This window comes from Morus notabilis, unplaced genomic scaffold (genome assembly GCF_000414095.1).
Source record: "Morus notabilis unplaced genomic scaffold, ASM41409v2 Scaffold283, whole genome shotgun sequence".
NCBI lineage: Eukaryota > Viridiplantae > Streptophyta > Magnoliopsida > Rosales > Moraceae > Morus > Morus notabilis.
Window position 1 is genome coordinate 30,075 of NW_010360513.1, and position 20,382 is coordinate 50,456.

A 20,382-nucleotide genomic window follows, 5' to 3' on the forward strand; every position below is an offset into this window, starting at 1 on the left:
ATGGAGTTTTCTACAACGGAATACTCTTTCATAGTGCACAACGTTAAATTTACTCAAAATTAAAGTGAAATGAAAACGTGTTGTATAGAATATGATTAGATCCAACAATTTAAACTGTTAAAAAAAAAAAGCACTATCCAAAATCTATACATATTATTCCCTTCCAAAACTCTATAAATATCATCATCCCACCTAATTGTTCGCGTCACTTGAGGATATATATATTTAAATAGTTTTAGATGTGGATGATATAAAATCACTTCTTATTAATCATGTTTTTCATATAAAAAAAGAAACTCCTACATATATATCATGTAATTTTGTTATTGTCTTATTTTTAATAAATTACTACCCTATGAATACACTTTTGGAAGTAAAATTAAATTTGTACGATTAGTTTCTTATTTTTCGCTTACTTTCTGACTTCTGCTTAAAATACAAGCTATCAAGAGGAGAGGGATCCGTATGAATTTGCTTAGAGTGGGGATTGTACCAGAATTGAATTTATATGGAAGTCATTAAGAATAAGGGATAAAAGAGTACTGGAATTCAGTTCCAAGTCATAAGAAACTTCTGACGTTGGGAGATAATTGAAAGCGACAAAAACTAATGGAAAGTAGAACTCAAATCATCAATGTAGGTATCCCACAATAGTGATATATCATTTTGCGTTTACATTCTTGACGCATAATTTACTAGAATTGCTATAGCGTACAAAATGAAATTGGAAAAAACAACGTGTGTTTGAGGCCGCTTTTTAAAACGGTTTTTACGTATTTCGAGAAGTAAAAAATGAAAATATAAATGAAACGACGTTTGTTTAATAAATATTTTAAAAATGAAAATAGTGAGAATGGTTTTTGTGAATGAATTAGAAAACAGTTGAAAATTATTTTCACTTTTCTGTTTTTATTTTTAGTACTTATCAATAATATTATAATATATTAATTAATAAACACGATTTCACTTTTTTATTATACTCAAAATAATCTCTTAAAAAACTAATTAAACGCAATTTCAGAATCGGTCGCATAATGATTCTCAAAACAATCTCATTTTTACTTTTTATTGAAAATAAAATCATTTTAAAACAAATTCCAAACGCACCTAATCTTTTTTTATTTTTACAAAGAACGACCAACTAATTGTTTTTTTAATAGAGAGAAAGTATCAAAAAGATACAATTCATGGTGGAAAGAAATCCAATTAAATAATGTATTTAATTCTATTTAAATAGCAAGTAAGAATAAATCATGTGATGTTGAAAAGCAACATATAAGATTTATTAACTCCTTAGAAGAAGAAAAAATACATAAGAATCTTAAGATCATGAGGTTGTTGAAGACGTCATTTCGAACCCGCAAAATATAACTTCAATTGTTTTTTTTCCTATTCGAGGAATCCTTCATCAGTGATTGTGTAGTCACAACCACTTATTTTTTTGTAATCTTTTCGATCTTGGTTCCGTAGGAGCAAATCAGAAAGATTGAGAAATATAACCATCAACCATCTGATTTGATTCGTTCTCAATAGCCATGAAATGATCTATGTTAGGGTAATCCTTTTGTTCCTTTTGCATTTAAGATAATGCCTCAATAAACAAGAGAATGGGTCCACTATTTATTGTGTACCTTGTGGACAACGAATGAATTTCTGATAACCATTTTGTTCCCTAATTAAGATATTAACAAGGTTTCATGAATTGGTGAAAGGTTGTAAAACCGTTATATATAAAAGATTTCTCTCTAGTAGTCACCCAAGACCCAGGACATGAGAGTTAAGAGTACTAATTTCGTCCAAATCCTTTCCTGCTTTATTGTTGGACCTTTTGTAGGTTTTTTTGGGAGAAATTTTCAAAAATACTATTAAAAAGATAGTACTATTTTATATTTGTTATTAATTTTAAATTTATCATTTATGTTATTAATATTTCAGTAGGATATCTTTTATATTCTACTAAAATATTTTTTCCGATAGAATACATTTAATATTCTACCAAATTATTTTTTAACGGCATAAATAATAGGATGATGGAAAACAAGAATTATTTTTATATTTTTATATTTTTTATATTTTTTGCATATTATTGATGAGATAATGTTCTACAAGTGCATAGTCTACTCTTATCTTACGTGCCACGGTATTCTTTAAAAACTAACTTGAAATTGAAATTTCGTTTATAAAGTATGAGGATCAAACAACAACTGTTGTTCTCAGCTGACGAAAAAGCAGAAGAGAAAATTATGGGCCAAGGAAGTTAGCCACCCACAAACAGGTCATTAAATTCACGTTTGCCATCAAAGGAATGCGTACTTCATATCAAACTTAGTGGCTTAAGAATATTAGTGGTAATATTAGTGCCATCAAAGGAGCGTAATAAATATATACAAAAAAATTTTGTGTGGATTAGTGGTAAAAGCGCGCTTCTCCAATCGACTACCTCTAAAGTGAAACCATGGATTGAATCACCTATGTTATGGGTGCTTCGATTAACTGATCATAGGAGTCGGTTTTCTACTTTCATTTCTTTTTTTTGGTTTGTTTCGTTAATTGGAGGTGGTCGGTTTTAGTTTTTTATTTTTTTTAATCTTAAATTTGAAATATAGTAAAATCACACAGTAATTAAAAAATATTTTTAAAAATAGTAAAATTACAAAGTAATTATTATAATAAATGTTTATTTTTATACTATATATAGTAAATTATTTCACTAATATTTTAATTTTTCATTATTTATAAAATATTGTAAAATTGTTTCTCTGTATACAAAACATGACTAATGAGTTTTGCTGTGGGTAAAAAAAAAAAAAAAATCCAGAGAAAGTAGTTTTATGGGCTGGGCTGAAAAATAAAAATGACGGCCCAGGTAGTGTCTTCTTCTTCTTCCCCAGGTAAAAGTTAAAACGCCCCGTCTCTTCACTCGTCAAATTGTCAGATACACTTTCTTCGATACTGTCAATTGTCAATCAATTCCCGCCCACATAACCGTTTGAACTCTCTCTCTCTCTCATCGTCTCTCTGCAATTGCGTAAATCGTGGAAAATGGGTTCAGAAACAGGTAAAGAGAGAGAAAATCATCTAATCGCAGAGTCTCAGTATAAATTTCCCGCTTTTCATTTGCTTTAAAAAGTTATGAGTTTTTCAGGTAGAAATTGCGTCGATCTGTGGTCGGAAATTGTTCGTTCCGAACAACAACAACAAAACGATCAAGTTATTTACAGAAGAAGAAAATCCGCCAAAATCCCTCAAGACGCAGTTCCTTCGTACGTTTCAAGCATTTTTATTTGCATATTTGGTTGTGGAAACTTTTCTCATTGTTTTTGTCTTGTTCTTTTCTTATTATTTTCAGAAACCAATTGAGTTCTGGAGGCGAGGGAAATCTGCCTCATCGGGTGAGCTTGGTTGCTCCTGGTCCCAACGAGCGAATCAGTTGGAATCGTTCGCTTTCCACCAGGTTTCATAGTGTGCTTTTTTCTTTTTTTTTAACTTTTTTCAAGTGTCCATTTTTAATCATGGTATTGTTGAGTTTTCTACCAACACACAACGGCAATCACACATTACCAAGCTTACGTATTTATCCTTTTAGGACATTTACGCATACTAGCTTAATTACGATGACACAAGCACTCACCTGTAACCAAGCACTCATATGACTTTTGTCTCTTGAAGCTTCTATGGATAAGGTGCCATAATTCTAGTACTGTCTAGAGCTTTCTAGGGGCGGCGGTGAACTTGAACAAGTATTTGAGGTCTGGGTTTTTTGGTTTGTGCTTTTGTAATGTGAGTTTGGTTAGTTTGTGATTGGTTGGTGTCTTGGTGACACTTTGTCTGGTTCTTGGAGTCATTGTAGTAGTTATGATCGTTAGCTGATGTCTTGAAAGCTGAAATTTTTATCTGCTATTATTAAGTTTCACATTGGAATTTTGTGGTTGACAGAGGAAGGACAAGTATGGCCGTTGGCGCTTGCGTTGATTATCACCAACCTCAAGTTAAGCAGGCTAAAAGAAGGGGAAGACCTCCTGTACCCAAAGTGAGACCTACTTTTTTATACCCTGAATGTTAAGCTTCTCAAAAATATATACTATGACAACTCAACGTTTTACCTCACAAGTAAATTCGTCGTTTAAGTTGTCAAAATCAATACTTGATCACGAAAAGGAATTTAATTTGACACAAACTGAATTAGATCATTGCATCATTGACGGTTGAGAACATTCAAAATGCATGGTATACGTTTTTAGCAAGCTTAAAATGGAGAGTATAAAACAGTGAATAACCCTTTCTTATTTTAAGAGTTGTAGTATTAGTATAACAATAGCGCACACTTAACTGAACTTCCTGCATGTCAACTTTTGAATTGAAATTTTATATTTGGTGCAAACGTGACACTCCCTTTTGTGGCAATCGTCAGAAAAAATGAAAAACAATGCCTATGACTCCATTAAAATTCAAATTTTTAGAGTATTGAGATTATTTCTAGTTGGTATACTTATACGCTGTCTTACATATTGTGGGTTGTTAGGGAAAAGTTGTTAAACCTCTAAGCTTTGATAAGGAGCGAGCGTACTTTGAAGAGGTTGATGCCTTTGAACTAGAAGAAGAGAGCCCCTCACCCAAGAACTATGGCACATGGGTCAGGGCCAACCAAAATGATAGTGTTGCAATTCCCCATTTGTCCTCAAGATTGCAGAAGTGGTTGAAATGCAAGAGGCTAAATCACTCTTGTGGACCCACAAGCACATTGTCCAAGATTCTAGGAACCCCGAGCATGACATTGACACCTATAGGTGGTGATGACTTTGATCCTTTTTGTCTCAAAAGTACTCCTAAAAAGTCATCTATTAAAGTCGGTCTTCCTTTGCATTATGTCGAGAGTACATCAAATGAGATGGAGGATGTGGCTAATGAGAGTTGCGAAGACATAGAATTTGCAGTTAAGAAATTCTCTTTGGCGTCAACATCTCCGTTGCATAGTTATCAGTCCAACCAATTTGCTACATTGTTAGCCGTTTGTGGACAGTCCGTTCCCACAACATTCCAAGACGTGTTTTCTAAGTATTGGTAGGTTCGTTTTTCCTTCTATACTTGCATGTGTGTTTCTATCTGTCTCATCTCATTATATTTCTAAATGCAAGTAAGCTGTGGTATCTCTTATATGCATCTTATTATAATACTTCTTTCATGTTCAATGCTGCTATACTGTAATTTTTAGGTCCTCCACTTTCCTTTGTTCTGCCATTTATTGAACTCCTATCATTTTAGTTTAGAGTAAGATTTTTTCTTGGCTCAAATTGTTCTAGAGTGAGAGTTGCAATAGATAGTTTCAAGCTTTAACTCTCTTTAGTGATCCAGGTTTAAGCAATTATGTGACCGTTCATTAGGTTACATTTCTCATGGTTGGTCTTTTGCTTGTGGAATCTCTCTTTCCGTGCATGTTTGTAGTTGAGTCTGGATTCTGCTTAAGCTGATTAGAAAAACTTTCTTATCCAGTGACCTGCAGAATATAACTAAAATTGGCGAAGGGACTTTCGGAGAAGCTTTCATGGCTGGAAATTATGTCTGCAAAATAGTTCCTATAGATGGGGACTTCCGAGTGAATGGAGAAGTCCAAAAGGTACTCTAATCTGGACCCTTCCTGCTGTGAATTTGTTGAACTAATGAAAAAAATTAGCTATGGATTTACCAAGACTCACTTTCTGGATTTCTCAGGGCATTTGGGAAAGTTCCTCGAATGCTCAGAGAATCTCATTGCTATCTCTGAAAATATTGTTACTATTTACTACTTTTTCTTCTTGAAGTTGAGAAGCTTTGTTTTCTTCTAATTGTGTGACATTGTGGTTGCTATGCTCCAGAGATCGGGAGAATTGCTTGAGGAGGTTGTTCTTTCCCGAACTCTCAATTGTTTAAGAGGGCGCGAGGGAGATGGTCATAATGCGTGCACCACTTTTATTGAAACAGTAGAGTATGCAGTTTGCTTGATATGTTCAAAGTTACATCATTCTGCAATTGTTGGATTTTGTAGAAATGTTATTTAAATTTCCTGGTTAGTTTTCAGTTCGCTTGCCACATTCACATTCTGTAATGGGAAGGGGTCAAGAGCCTCAGTCAGAAGATATGGCTATTGAACACTGTTTGGATTGGCGGCGTGGGTTTGAACAAGTTGACTGACTAGGAGGTGGTAGTGTATATAAATATATAGAGAAATGTACAGGACGAAATCCAGCTGCTAGGCTCATGATAACTGAATGACATTCACATTTCGGATGGATTTCAATATTTTCTGGAAGTTATTACGTTTATTATGTTTTTCATTTTATTTTAATTCTTCTGATTTGGATCTTCTACAGCTTGCAGGTATGTCAAGGTTCCTATGATCCTGCCTTGATAAGAGCTTGGCAAGATTGGGATGAAAAACATAGATCCGAAAATGACCATCCAAAGGAGTTTCCAGACACACAGGTTTCATTTTCTGTATTTGCTTGGTGCTCTTGTTTGTCTTATATTTATTTGCTTGGGTGATCTAATTTGTGATCACTTTTCACTTCCTGAATACACAACACAACGCGCATGTTTGCAAGGAACACTTTAGACACGAGGTGAACATGTTATTATCCTTTGTTTAATTGACTGACAATCTTGCATTCAGTGCTATGTTGTATTTGTCCTAGAACATGGCGGTAGGGATCTCGAAAGCTTTGTACTTCTAAACTTCGATGAGGCGCGGACTTTATTGGTCCAGGTAGTGCAATGCTGCATGTTATTGTTTCATTTTCTAGGAGACCATAAAGCTTTGTTTTGTTATTTATGTAGTAATTGTAATTTTTCTTTCCAGGTTACAGCTGCCCTTGCAGTGGCTGAAGCTGCGTACGAATTTGAACATCGTGATCTCCACTGGTACGACTTTGTGCAAAATGTGGGTGTGATTATGGATTGCACTAGTATTCACTGACATGAGATGCATTTGGTTGCAGGGGAAACGTTCTCCTTAGCCGGAATGATTCTGTTACGTTGGAGTTCAATCTTGAGGGGAAGAAAATGTTTGTCAAGACATTTGGATTAGTGGTGTCAATAATTGACTTCACTCTTTCAAGAATAAATACTGGTGCTTACTCTTTCCAATCTTTCCCACTCCTAAGAATTTACTCATGAATGTAAAGGATAAATTTGTTTCAAGTTTCGTATAGTTTAAGTTTAACAAACATGACGGATGCACAGGCGAAGACATACTCTTTTTGGACTTATCCTCAGATCCTGATCTCTTCAAAGGGCCAGCAAGAGATAAACAGGTAAGGACTTTGAATTAAGGTTGTTTGAGAAATTTTATCTATATGAAACGACGTAATTGAGTGTTCGTTTGGTTTTCAGTCAGAAACTTACCGGAAGATGAAAGAGGTAACAGAAGATTGCTGGGAGGAAAGGTATAGTTCAAAAAAATAATAAATGCATGGCTAGGATACACTAGATGTAATGTTGGTAAAGAATAATAATTAGGAAAACCAATATTTTGCAGTGTGGTGAATTCTTAATTAAGTAAATACTAGGAATTAAATTAGTGATCTTTTTCTTCAACAGACTTAAGCCCCTCCTTTTTTGAGGGACCTCAACATAGCCGCTGATAGACTCATGAACTTGTGAAATAATTTATTTATCATATGAAAGAAAGAGCCTGCCTTTCAGTTTTAGATTTTGTTCTGTCACTCAAGAAATAATAAAATATATTTTCATGGGAACATTCAGATTTGAAAGTTGCTATTGTTTTTGTGGAAAAGAATAAATGATTATATTTTATTAATCGCATTTACAAGAGCCTCTAATGGGCTATATATACACGGATAATGGATAAGAGATAAGAGGAGATAGAGACTTCTTAGAAGAGATATCCTAATATCCTAACTCGCTGTCATCCGAATCCCTAAATTCTAGGGATTAAGTGTTTTATCCAATTCCTAAAGTGTTTATCCCATCTCTAGCACGTATTTCCCACACTTCCCCTCAAGCTGGTGAATAGGTGTCCCTCATTCCCAGCTTGGTAGTAATTTCTTGGAAGGTAGCACTATTGAGTCCTTTTGTAAAAACATCTGCTAGTTGACTCTTTGTGGAGACGTATGGTGTGCAGATCAACCCGCTTTCTAGCTTTTCCTTGATGAAGTGCCTGTCTATCTCAACATGTTTAGTTCGGTCATGTTGGACCGGATTATGTGCAATACTGGTTGCTGATTTATTATCGCAGTAGAGTCTCATTGGTCCACTCCATTTAATCTTCAAGTCTTCTAATATAATTTTCAGCCACAACAACTCACAGACACCCTGCGTCATTGCTCTAAACTCTGCCTCTGCACTTGATTGGGCTACAACATTTTGCTTTTTGCTTCTCCATGTCACCAAGTTGCCTCCAAGGAATGTGCAATAACCTGAAATAGACCTCCGATCCATGGGAGAACCTGTGTAATCTGCGTCTGTATACGCTTCAAGAACGAGCTAAGTGTATCTTTTGAACATGATCCCCTTCCCAGGATTAGCTTTCAAATAATGGAGCTCTCGGTAGGTAGCTTGAAGAAGGTGAATCTCTTTGGGATTATGCATGAATTGGCTGATGCTCACTGAATATGCTACATCTGGCCCAGTGTGAGAAAGGTAGATGAGCTTCCCAACTAACGTTTGATACATTTCTCTGTCTACTGCTCGATCTTCAATAGCTTTTCCAAGCTTATGATTTGCCTCTATAGGTGTTGCGGCTGGCTTGCTTGCGAGCATTCCGGTTTCTCTGAGAAGATCAGTGACATACTTTTGTTGCGAGATGAGTATGCCTTGTCTGGAATGCGTGACCTCAATCCTAAGAAAGTATTTCAACCTCCCCAAATCTTTAATCTCAAATTCTTTTGATTAAACACTGTTTTAGGACGTGCTTGATGAAGAGGGTGTGGTCTCCTTGACTTTGCTTGTATCCAGTGGCTAACATTACCTTGGTAAACCTTCCAAACCAGGCACGGGGTGACTGTTTCAATCCATACAAAGCTTTCCTTAACTTGCATACATTGTCCCTTTCAACTCCTTCAAACCCGGGTGAGATGCTCATATAGATTTCCTCTTCTAAGTCCCCATGAAGGAAGGCATTCTTCACATTGTATTGTTGTAAGTTCCAATTAAAATTGGCAGCTAGTGATAGTAAGATCCTGACGGTGTTCATCTTTTCAACTGGCGCGAAGGTCTCTTGATAGTCAACCCTATATGTTTGGGTGTACCCCTTGGCAACTAACCTTGCTTTGTAGCGCTCTAATGATCCATCCGCTTTGAACTTCAAGGAGAAAACCCATTTACACCCCACTGCTTTCTTCCCTTTTGGAAGATCAACTAACTCCCATTTCCCATTTTTTTCTAATGCATCCATCTCGACTCTCATAGCTTTTCTCCATTCTTCCTTAGATAGTGCCTCAGACAAAGTGTTTGGAATAGCAGCTTCATTTAAACTTGTGAGGAAGTTCTTATGGGATGGTGAGAACTTTTTGAAGGATACAAAATGAGATATAGGGTATAGTGGTCAAAGGTTTGAGATTCTGGAGATGGGTGTTTGTTTTCTACAAGTAGGGGTGAAGTAGGTTCAGATATTGTTACCTCATTCTCAGAAGCCGGGTTGAAGATTTGAACTTGTGCTAATTCGAGAGTTGGTCCTTGTCGCCTTGAGTATGTCTTCCATTTTCCAAATTGTATATGATCAAGAGTCCTATTTTCAGGTGGTATTGGTGACACAACAGGATCAGGAGGTACCGGTTCCGTGTTTGAGATAGGTGATGTTGGATTTTGAGGATGGGAATGAGAAGGAGATGGTGAATCTAGAGAAATATGGAGAAGAAAGAATTATGAAATTATATTATTCGGTAGGCGTACAACATATCCTTAAATACTAATTACAGAGGAAAACTATTCTAGGAAAGACTAGTAAATATGGAATGTTAATTGCTGTACAAAATCAATCCTAACCACTACTTTCCTAATCTTCTTCAATTAGGCTCTTTGACTTAATCTCCTATGATCAGCCCAATATCTTCCATATTCGGTATAATTGATACCGAATATTCATATCTTCAACACTCCCCCTCAAGCTGGCTTGTAGATGTCTTCCATAGCTAGCTTGCTTATTAGGAATTCGAACTGTTTCTTCTGTAGTCCTTTTGTAAGTATATCAGCAGCCTGTTGAATGGTTGGTACATATGAAATGTAGATTAGGCCACTTTCGATTTTTTCTTTGATGAAATGCTTGTCAACTTCAATGTGCTTTGTTCTATCATGTAGAACTGGATTATGAGCTATTGAGTTGGCAGCCTTGTCACAATACACCTTTATAGGAATGGAACCGAGATCTTCAAATCCTCAAATAGCCTTTTGATCCATATTACCTCACAAATCCCGTGTGCTACGGATTTGAATTCAGCCTCGGCGCTACTTCTTGCTACGACATTTTGCTTTTTACTTCTCCAAGTTACTAGGTTTCCTCTAACAAAAGTGCAGTATCCTGAAGTTGATCATCTGTCAGTCGTGGGTCCAGCCCAATCCGCATCTGTATAGACTTCAACTTGTAGATTATTACTCTTCTTGAACATTAGTCCTCTACCAAGAGTTCCCTTCAAATACCTCAAAATACTGTAGGCTGCATCAAAATGCTCTTGTCCCGGTGAGTGCATGAATTGACTCACCATGCTTACAGCGAAAGCTATGTTAGGACGGTTATGTGACAAGTAGATTAATCTACGTACTAATCGCTGAAATTTCTCCCTATCAATTGCATCTTCTGGTTTTGCTGGAGTAAGCTTCAAGTTAGCTTCAATTGGAGTTTCAATAGTTTAACATCCTAGAAAACCTATTTCGCCGAGTAAATCAAGAATATACTTTCTTTGATTTACAACAATTCCTGCTTCCGATCTTGCAAATTCCATGGCAAGAAAGTACTTTAGTGTTCCCAAATCTTTGATCTTGAAGTCTTCTGCCAGTTTCTTCTTTAGTCTGGTCATCTCTTCAAGGTCGTCACCTGTTAAAATTATGTCATCCACATAAACAATTAGAATCACAAGTTTACCCCCTTCAGAGTGTTTGTAGAACATGGTATGATCTGCTTGTCTCTGATGATAGCCATGGTTTTTTACAGCCTTTCCAAAGCGTTCAAACTACGCTCTTGGAGACTGTTTAAGACCATATAAGGACTTCTTGAGTCTGCAGACTTTGTCTTGACCAAAACACTTTTAAAATCCAGGAGGTAGACTTATAAACACCTCTTCTTCCAGATCACCATTACAAAAGGCATGCTTCGTCTAACTGGTATAACGGCCAGTTGGAATTCACTGCAAGGGACAACAACACGGATAGAATTAATCTTGGCTACAGAGGCAAACGTTTCTTGGTAATCAATACCATAAATTTGTGTGAATCCTTTAGCCACAAGTCTCGCCTTATATCTCTCTATACTTCCATCGGCCTTGTATTTCACAGTAAATACCCATTTACAACCGACTGTCTTTTTACCTCTTGGTAATCCTCAATCACCCAAGTTCCACTTTTTTTAAGAGCATTCATCTCCTCTATCACTGCTAATTTCCAATCAGGATTATCAAGTGCTTCCTGGATGTTTCTCGGGACAAATAAGTTAGAGATTTTAGATGTATAGGCCTTATGTTTAGGAGAAAGTCTGTCATAGGACAAATAATTGGCTATTGGGTAATTGGTGCAGGAACGTTTCCCTTTTCTAAAGGCTATAGGAATATCAAGGTCATAAGGTTCTTGTACAGAAGACTCAATAGGAATGGCACATTAGTTGGTTCTAAAGAAGAAACAATATCAAGAGTACCTGGAGTATTTGTAGGTTCGGATCTCGGGGCATTAGATTGAGCTTGCACCAAGAGAATAGTAGGCTCTTTACTGTTCTTCCGAGTCTTCCTCCTTGAGTAAACCTGAAGCTCTAAGTTGCTCTTCTTAGGAATAGCTGGTAGTATTTCTCCCCATGTCGAAGTATCAACAATGCTTGGAAAAATAGATGTAGGAGTATCATCAAGGACATTATCATTAGGCGTTGTATCAACAATTTTAGGTAAAGAAGTAGAAGAAGGAATAACATCCCATCAATTTTCTTCTTTACTAGTTTCTCCCCCTGAAGAAAATTGTTTTTGAAAGTAAGGTTGATGTTCAAGGAATGAAACATCCATAATAACAAAAATTTTCTGAGTAATGGGATTGAAACATTTACATCCCCTTTTATTTGGAGCATAGCCTATAAAAACACATTTTTCAGCCATTGGATCAAGTTTAGACCTCCCTTTACTAGGTAAATGAACATAAGCCGTACATCCAAAAATTTTAAGGGGTAGATCCGACGAATACGAGTAGATGAAATTTTTTTTTTTCAAACTTTCAAGAGAAGTGCATAGTTTAAAATTAGAGAAGGCATCCTGTTATTACATAGGCTGCAGTTAAAACTGCATCACCCCAAAGGTATTTAGGAATATTCATAGAAAACATAATGGCACGAGAAACTTCTAGTAAATGTTTATTTTTTCGCTCAGCAATACCATTTTGCTGAGGTGTATCAACACAAGTGGATTGATGATGAATCCCTTTTTCCTTTAAAAAATTTTCAAGGACTTCATTAAAATATTCGGTGCCATTATCAGTATGCAAAATTCCTATTTTAGTTTGAAATTGAGTTTCAACCATTATATAAAAATCTTTGAATAAATTTTCAACTTCAGATTTTTCACTCATTAAATAGATCCATCATAAACGAGTATGATCATTAATAAAAGTTACAAACCATTTTTTACCAGAAAGAGTTTTGATAAATAAAATGGTTTTGAGGATTGATAAGGTTTTGAGGAAAAAATAGTCCTCTGACTTTTTGATAAGATGCAATTCTCACAATAAAGTTTGGAATAATCCACCCCACGAAATAACATAGGAAATAATGTTAGATAGGGAAAACTAGGATGTCCTAGTCTATAGTGCCAAAGCATTATTTGATCCTTAACAGAGATAGAACTAATACTACTTAAGCCTTGAGCTTTTTTATTCTTGGAGTTTCCATCTTCTAAATAGTAAAGGCCATCTATCACCTTAGCACTGCCAATCATTCTCCCCGAGTTCCTCTCCTGAAACACACAATGAGATTCAAAGAAAGTGGGATGACAAGTAGAATCCTTAGACAACTTGCTCACTGATAGAAGGTTACTAAAGAATTGAATGAAAAATATGATTCTTTTTATTGATTTGGAATGGTACAAAGACTGAATATATATACAAGAAGGAGGCCTGATCTGCGGCCTTATTCTAAGGAAAAAATTACTGATTTCTAGCCTAATCTAATCAGGAATATCAGGATATATTTCTTGATTTCCTAGATTAACTAAATAAGGAAGGTTTGACAACTAAAGGCTAATCTGCAGCCTGTCACATTTACAGCCTGTTACAGCTGGAACAAGGCTGCATAATCCGAATTTTCAACACTCCCCCTCAAACTGGGTAGTAGATGTTAATCATACCCAGTTTGATATTTAAATCCTCAAAGCTTGATCTTGGAAGAGCTTTGGTTAGAATGTCGGCCGTCTGGCATTTTGTTGGCGTGTATTGCAGCAAAATTTCTCCATCTTCTATCTTCTCTTTGATGAAATGGCGGTCAATTTCCACATGCTTAGTCCTATCATGAAGAACTGGGTTCTTGGCAATTCGTATTGTAGCTTGATTGTCACAGAACATTTGTAGAGGTTCTTCATATTGGATTCTGAGTTCCTTTAAAAGCCTCTTAAGCCACATTCCTTCGCAAATTCCATGTGCCATAGCTCTGAATTCAGCTTCTGCACTGCTTCTCGAAACCACTGTTTGTTTCTTACTTCTCCAAGTGACCAGATTTCCCCATATGAAGGTGCAATACCCTGATGTGGATCTTCGATCAGTAACTGGGCCTGCCTAGTCTGCATCAGTGAAGATTTCTATTCTCCTATTAGTGTTCTTCTTAAAGTACAAGCCTTTACCAGGAGTCATCTTGAGATACCTCAGAATTCGATAAACAGCCGTCATATGTTCTTCCATGGGATTATTCATGAACTGACTCACAACACTCACTGAAAAACCAATGTCAGGTCTAGTGTGTGAGAGGTAGATGAGTTTCCCGACGAGTCTCTGATATCTTCCCTTGTCAACTGACTCATAACACTCACTGAAAAACCAATGTCAGGTCTAGTGTGTGAGAGAGGTAGATGAGTTCTCTGATATCTTCCCTTGTCAACTGGTGCATTATTCTCCCCAAGTCCTATTTTAGTGTTCGGATCCATAGGCGTATCTGCAGGTTTGCATCCGAGCATTCCGGTTTCTTTTAGGAGATCTGGGACATATTTTCGCTAAGAGACCGATATTCCATCTTTTGTTCGAGCCACTTCCATTCCTAGGAAGTATTTGAGGGTTCCTAGGTCTTTGATCTCGAACTCTTTTGCAAGGACGTTCTTTAGTCTTTTCATTTCTTCTAAGAAATCTCCTGTAAGGACAATGTCATCGACGTAGACAATGAGAATGGATGACTCCCCTCTTTCTGATTGCTTGATAAAAAGAGTATGATCCGCCTGACACTGTGCGTACCCAAACCTCTTTATAGCCTTACAAAATCGGTCGAACCAAGCTCGAGGTGACTATTTTAGTCCATACAATGACTTCTTGAGTTTACAGACTTTATTATTTGTTGCTTGTGTTCCGAGACCAAGAGGGATCTCCATGTATACTTCTTCTTCGAGGTCACCGTTGAGGAAGGCATTCTTGACATCAAGTTGGAATAGTGGCCAGTCTAGGTTAGCTGCAAGGGATAGGAGAACTCTTACAGTGTTGAGTTTAGCAACTGGGGCAAATGTTTCCTGGTAATCAATACCGTAAGATTGCGTGAATCCTTTTGCAACTAGTCGGGCTTTGAATCGTTCCACACTTCCATCTGACTTGTGCTTTATCGTGAATATCCATTTGCAGCCCACGGGTCGTTTTTCTTGTGGCAAGTCAACTATCTCCCATGTATTGTTCTTTTTTAAGGCCCGAACTTCTTCCATAATAGCTACCTTCCAATGTGGTATCTCAATGGCTTCATGAATGTTGTTAGGGACCTGTATCTTGTCAAGATTGGAGACAAAAACACGATATTCTGGAGATAATCTTTTGTAAGACAAGAAGTTATAAACAGGATGACTTGTGCAAGATCTCACTCCTTTTCTTACGGCAATGGGTCGATCATCATGAAGCTTGAGAGTGGAGGAGTCAGGTTGGGACTTGGAGTTGGTTTCGACTCTTGGATTTGCTGAGGGAGTGCTTGTTGTTCTATCTCCTTTGGACGCCATTTCTTTTTGGAATAAACACGGAGCTCACTATTTTTAGCAGGAGAATTGTGTGATGGAGACTTGTTTAGTAACTCTTGAGGTGGATTCTGAGAACAGAATTCAACAGGAGACTCGAGAGACTGAGTGTTTGGATTTGGATCAAGAGCACGAAGGTCATGATGGGGTTGAGTTTCAATGATATCCCAAAATTGATGTTCTTTTGACACTCTCCCCCTGAACGTTAGTTTTTGGGTAGTATGGCTGTTCCTCAAGGAATGTAACATCCATCGAGTTATAGAATCTCCTTGTGATGGGTGAGTAACATTTATACCCTTTTTGATTTGGTGAGTACCCAAGAAAAATGCATTTGATTGCTCTGGGATCGAGTTTGCTTCGGTTATGAGGATAAACATGAACAAAGGCTGAGCATCCAAACAAATTGGGTGGAATGGTGGAAATGAGACGACTTGCTGGATAGGCTTTGAAAAGGACTTGACTCGGAGTTTGAAATTTTATCACACGGGATGGCATTCTGTTGATAAGATAGGCTGCCGTAAGGACAGCTTCTCCCCAAAAGTGTTTTGGAACATGAGAAGTGAACATCAAGGACCTAGCAACCTCAAGGAGATGCCTATTCTTTCTCTCGGCTATCCCATTCTGTTCATGAGTATCGACACAAGAACTCTGATGAATAATACCCTGGCTATTTAGATAATTCCTAGAGTAGTTTTGAAATATTCTTTTGCATTATCTGTCTTGAAAACTTGGATTTTTGTTTGGAATTGTGTTTGGATCATGGTGTTGAAATTTTTGAAGATTTGCTCTACTTTTGATTTTTCTTTCATGAGAAATATCCAGGTAATTCTTGTGTGTCATCAATGAAGGATACAAACCAACGTGACCCGGTGATATTTTTAATATTAGATGCTCCCCAGACATCACTATGAATCATAGAGAAAGGATGTGACACGTTATATGATCAACTAGGATAAGAATTACGAACATGCTTTGAAAGATGGCACACTTCACATTGAAAATTTCTTAGATCTTTTATTTCTGAATAATGAAGGGAACAATTTTTCAAGATAAAAGAAATTAGGATGTCCTAGACGATAGTGCCATAACATAATTTCACTATCCTTATTTGAAGAAATAGAAACACAACTATTGTGAGACTGACTTGGGAAGATTGTTTCGTGAGCTTGTTTTTCCACAAAGTGATGGCCTTGAGGAGATAGAGTCTTGAGCACGCCTCAGCACTGCCAATCATCTTCCCCGAATCCGAGTCCTGAAATTCACACATATTTTGGAAGAATTTAGCAACACAATTCTTATCTCGGGTCAGTTTACTGATTGACAGTAGATTATAATCAAGATTCGGTACAAGACAGAATGAAGAGACAAAGTCTTAGAAATTGTAACCGAACCAAACCCTGCTACTTTTGAAATGGAGCCATATGCAATCTTAACTGAGTGATTTTCATTGTTAGGCATAAAATCAGTAAAAAGAGATTTATCTCCCCTCATGTGGTCTGAAGCGCTCGAGTCAACAATCCAAATATCATTTATTTCCCCGCTAACAATTAAAGGCTTGTTTTTTTGGAGTTTAACTTGAGTATAATTCTTAAGTTGAGTTTGAGTTATAACTTGAGTTGAACTTGTAACTTGAGTTTGTGTTTGGTTGTATACATTTGAGTTATGGTTTGAGATAAGAATCTTGTTGATTTTGTGTTTGAGTGAGTCAAAACTTGAATTTGTATTTAGATAGTATTTTAATAAAAACTCAGTGCTGATGAAAAATTTTAATAGGGTATATGGGTCGGGTTTTATTCGTCTTTTCGTTGTCAACACATAGAAAAAAAATCATCTCAATCAAAATTAAAACGAAAAAGTTATAGCATTTTTAAGAATAGAAAAAATATTGTTCATTAATTTGAGTTCGAGTTTCTGAACTCGAGTTGAAGGGGAAACTTGAACTCGAGTTTTAGTCTTAAACTCGAGTTTGAACTCGAGTTTAAACTCAAGTTTAAACTTAAAAGAACATGAACTCGAATAAAGTTGTAACTCGAGTTGCCTTTTTTTTGAGTTTTTCACTCAAAAGAACAAGCCCTAAGGCTTTTGAGAAATTACCTTTTTGAGCAAGGGACCCTGTAGCAACAATGGAAGAGCCTGTGAATTGAAGAAGTTCAAGCTGCTCTTTGCTGAAGAGAACCGGTTCGGTGGTGCTATTCTCATTGGTTGAGGATGCAATATTGCCACGACTTTCAGTTGTTGGACGTGAGGGTTTCCAATCAATAGGTTTCCCGTGAATCTTCCAACAAGTATCTCGTATGGCCTGTTTTTCGGCAATGCTCACACCAGTTCCTGCCTCCTCTTCTTGCCTTGTTTTCTGTGTTGTTCAGTTGTGGTCCACGCACAACAAAAGCTGATCCTTCAGTGGCTGTGGCTGTGGGCTGATTGTTTGGTGTTCCCAACATCACTTTCTTTCGACTTTCTTCCCTTCTTACCTCCGAGAAGGCTTCTCGCAGTGGCTTTGTGCCCAAAATTCTCCCACGGACTTCATCTAGATCTTTGTTAAGTCTCGTTTTTTCTCAATGATCTCCTTATACCGATTTCCATCATTCGGATTCTCCCAACTATACTCTTCAAACAAGTCTAACTGTTGCCAATAACGAGTAAGAGTATTATAGTATTGGGTAACAGATGTTTCACCTTGTCGGAGATCATGGAGAATGGTTTCCACACCAAATAGTTCGGAGGTGTTTTCGTTGCTGGAGTAGATATCTTTGGCAGCATCCCAAATTTTCTCCAATATCGTTGATCATAGAGTTGATCAGCCAAGACATTACCATGCTGTCCTCAGCCCTCCAAGACCGGTACTTAGGGTCTTTTTCTCCTGGTGAGGCCGACAAGCCTGTGAGGTGGTCATCCTTCCCTTTCCCACGAATAAACATGAGAACGGACTGTGACCACTGCAAATAGTTATGCCCGTTCAGCTTATGGCTCGTGATTGGCAGAACTCCACTGCTGTCCGCGCCTCCATTGATCCCAGCCACTGGATTTTCCTGACTGGAGGTGACTTCAGAGGTGGAGCTTCCTCGGTCTGCTGCCATACCGTATTTGGCCATTGTATATGGGACTATAGGAGTGTTGAAGGGAAGGAATTGGGATTACTGGACAGAGTCAGAGGCCTGGCTCTGATACCATAAAGAATTGAATGAAAAATATGATTCTTTTTATTGATTTGGAATGGTACAAAGACTGAATATATATACAAGAGGGAGGCCTGATCTGCGACCTTATTCTAAGGAAAAAATTATTGATTTCTAGCCTAACCTAATCATGAATATCAGGATATATTTCTTGATTTCCTAGATTAACTAAATAAGGAAGGTTTGACAACTAAAGGCTAATCTGCAGCTTGTCACATTTATAGCCTGTTACAGTTGGAACAAGGCTGTATAATCCGGATTTTCAACAGTTACATGCAAGTTTAGGTACATGGAGAACAGATTTAGGTGTTAAGGAACTAGATAATTTTATCAAACCTTTGCCGGCAATGGGAGAAAAAGATCCATCTGCTATACGAATTTTTTCATGGCCAGAACAAGGAGTATAAGTGTCAAATAAGTGAGAAAGGCTGGTCATATGGTTAGAAGCTCCTGAATCTATTATCCAAGGAGCAGAATCGGAAAAACAGCAAGATAAGGCAATTGATTCTCTACCTGTTTGAGCAAGAGAAGCACTAGGAGTACTCGATAATCCCGAGTTAGATTTCAGCAGTTCAAGAATGTGATCAACCTGCTCCTTGCTAAATGGGACAGCCGCGGCTTCATGTGCAGCAGGTGAGGAATTGAATCTGCCTTCATGTTTCCCTTTCCAGTTTTTTGGTTTCCCGTGAAGTTTCCGGCATGTTTCACGCGTATGGCGTGGCTTGTTGCAGTGGTCACACCACACGTGAGGTTTCTCTTTAGTTTTTCAAGGATTAAAGCGTCCAGCATGTGCCTCGGCAGTGGCAGTGGCAGTGGCAAGAGCAGAGTTTTCGACATTATGGCCTGGTATTTTCTTACCAAGCATGACAAGTCTACAGCTTTCCTCTTTACGAACCTCAGAAAAAACTTCTCCAAGGGATGGAAGGGGCTGTCTGCCTATTATTCGCCCTCTAAACTCATCAAACTCAACATTAAGTCCAATAAGGAATTTGAAAATACGATTATCCTCCATGGTTTTCTTATAGTGGTTGCAGTCCTCAGGAGATTTCCACTCATAATCACTAAATAGGTCTAGATCCTGCCACAAACGTTTCAAGAGAATTAAAGTATTTTGTGACACTTCCCTCACCTTGGTAGATTTCTCCGAGTTTTAGTGTTAATTCATACACTTGGGACTGATTTCCCAAGTCTGAGTACTTTTGGTTGACATTGTCCCAAAGCTCCTTAGCGTTGTGATAACACATGTAGTTGGAGCTGATCTCTTCCTCCATGGAATTCACCAACCACGTCATCACCATAGAGTTTTCAGCGTCCCAAGTTGGATGAGAAGGATTTTCCAGGGCTGGTTCCTTCTTTTCTCCGGTCAAGTAACCAATCTTCCCTCTCTCGCGGATGTACATGCGCACAGATTGTGACCAATGCAGAAAGTTTTTCCCATTCAATCGTATTGTAGTGATCTGGACAGAATGGGAATCATGGGCAGGGACATAAGGCCTAGACGCATCAGTTTTAGTGGGTTTTGACTGGTTTATAGTGGTATTTGTGGACTCTGACATTGTTTCAGACATTATGGAAGGATGGTTGGGTCGGCTAGGGTTCAAAGGACTGCTAGTGTTGTAAGAGGACGGCTAGGGTTCGAGCAAAAGGGATCAATGCTCTGATACCATCTAGAGAAATATGGTGAAGAAAGAATTATGAAATTATATTATTCGGTAGGCTTACAACATATCCTTAAATACTAATTACAGAGGAAAGACTAGTAAATATGGAGTGTTAATTGTTGTACAAAATCAATCCTAATCACTACTTTCCTAATCTTCTTCAATTAGGCTCTTTGACTT

The 20,382-nt window shown here is 37.4% G+C and overlaps 1 protein-coding gene across 1 annotated transcript in view; it reads left to right on the forward strand.

Annotated features, from left to right (window-relative positions):
• The first annotated feature begins 2,946 nt into the window (after positions 1-2,946).
• LOC21405452 (serine/threonine-protein kinase haspin homolog) overlaps positions 2,947-20,382 on the forward strand; it is a 31,764-nt gene continuing 14,328 nt past the window's right edge. The window contains exons 1-13 of the mRNA XM_024164637.1: positions 2,947-3,058; positions 3,146-3,263; positions 3,350-3,454; positions 3,937-4,030; positions 4,523-5,061; positions 5,491-5,614; positions 5,853-5,962; positions 6,348-6,459; positions 6,647-6,739; positions 6,833-6,894; positions 6,972-7,102; positions 7,216-7,286; positions 7,366-7,418. Coding sequence (XP_024020405.1) covers positions 3,043-3,058; positions 3,146-3,263; positions 3,350-3,454; positions 3,937-4,030; positions 4,523-5,061; positions 5,491-5,614; positions 5,853-5,962; positions 6,348-6,459; positions 6,647-6,739; positions 6,833-6,894; positions 6,972-7,102; positions 7,216-7,286; positions 7,366-7,418 — 1,628 coding nt within the window. The 5' untranslated portion in view covers positions 2,947-3,042. The remainder of the gene's footprint in view (positions 3,059-3,145; positions 3,264-3,349; positions 3,455-3,936; positions 4,031-4,522; positions 5,062-5,490; positions 5,615-5,852; positions 5,963-6,347; positions 6,460-6,646; positions 6,740-6,832; positions 6,895-6,971; positions 7,103-7,215; positions 7,287-7,365; positions 7,419-20,382) is intronic.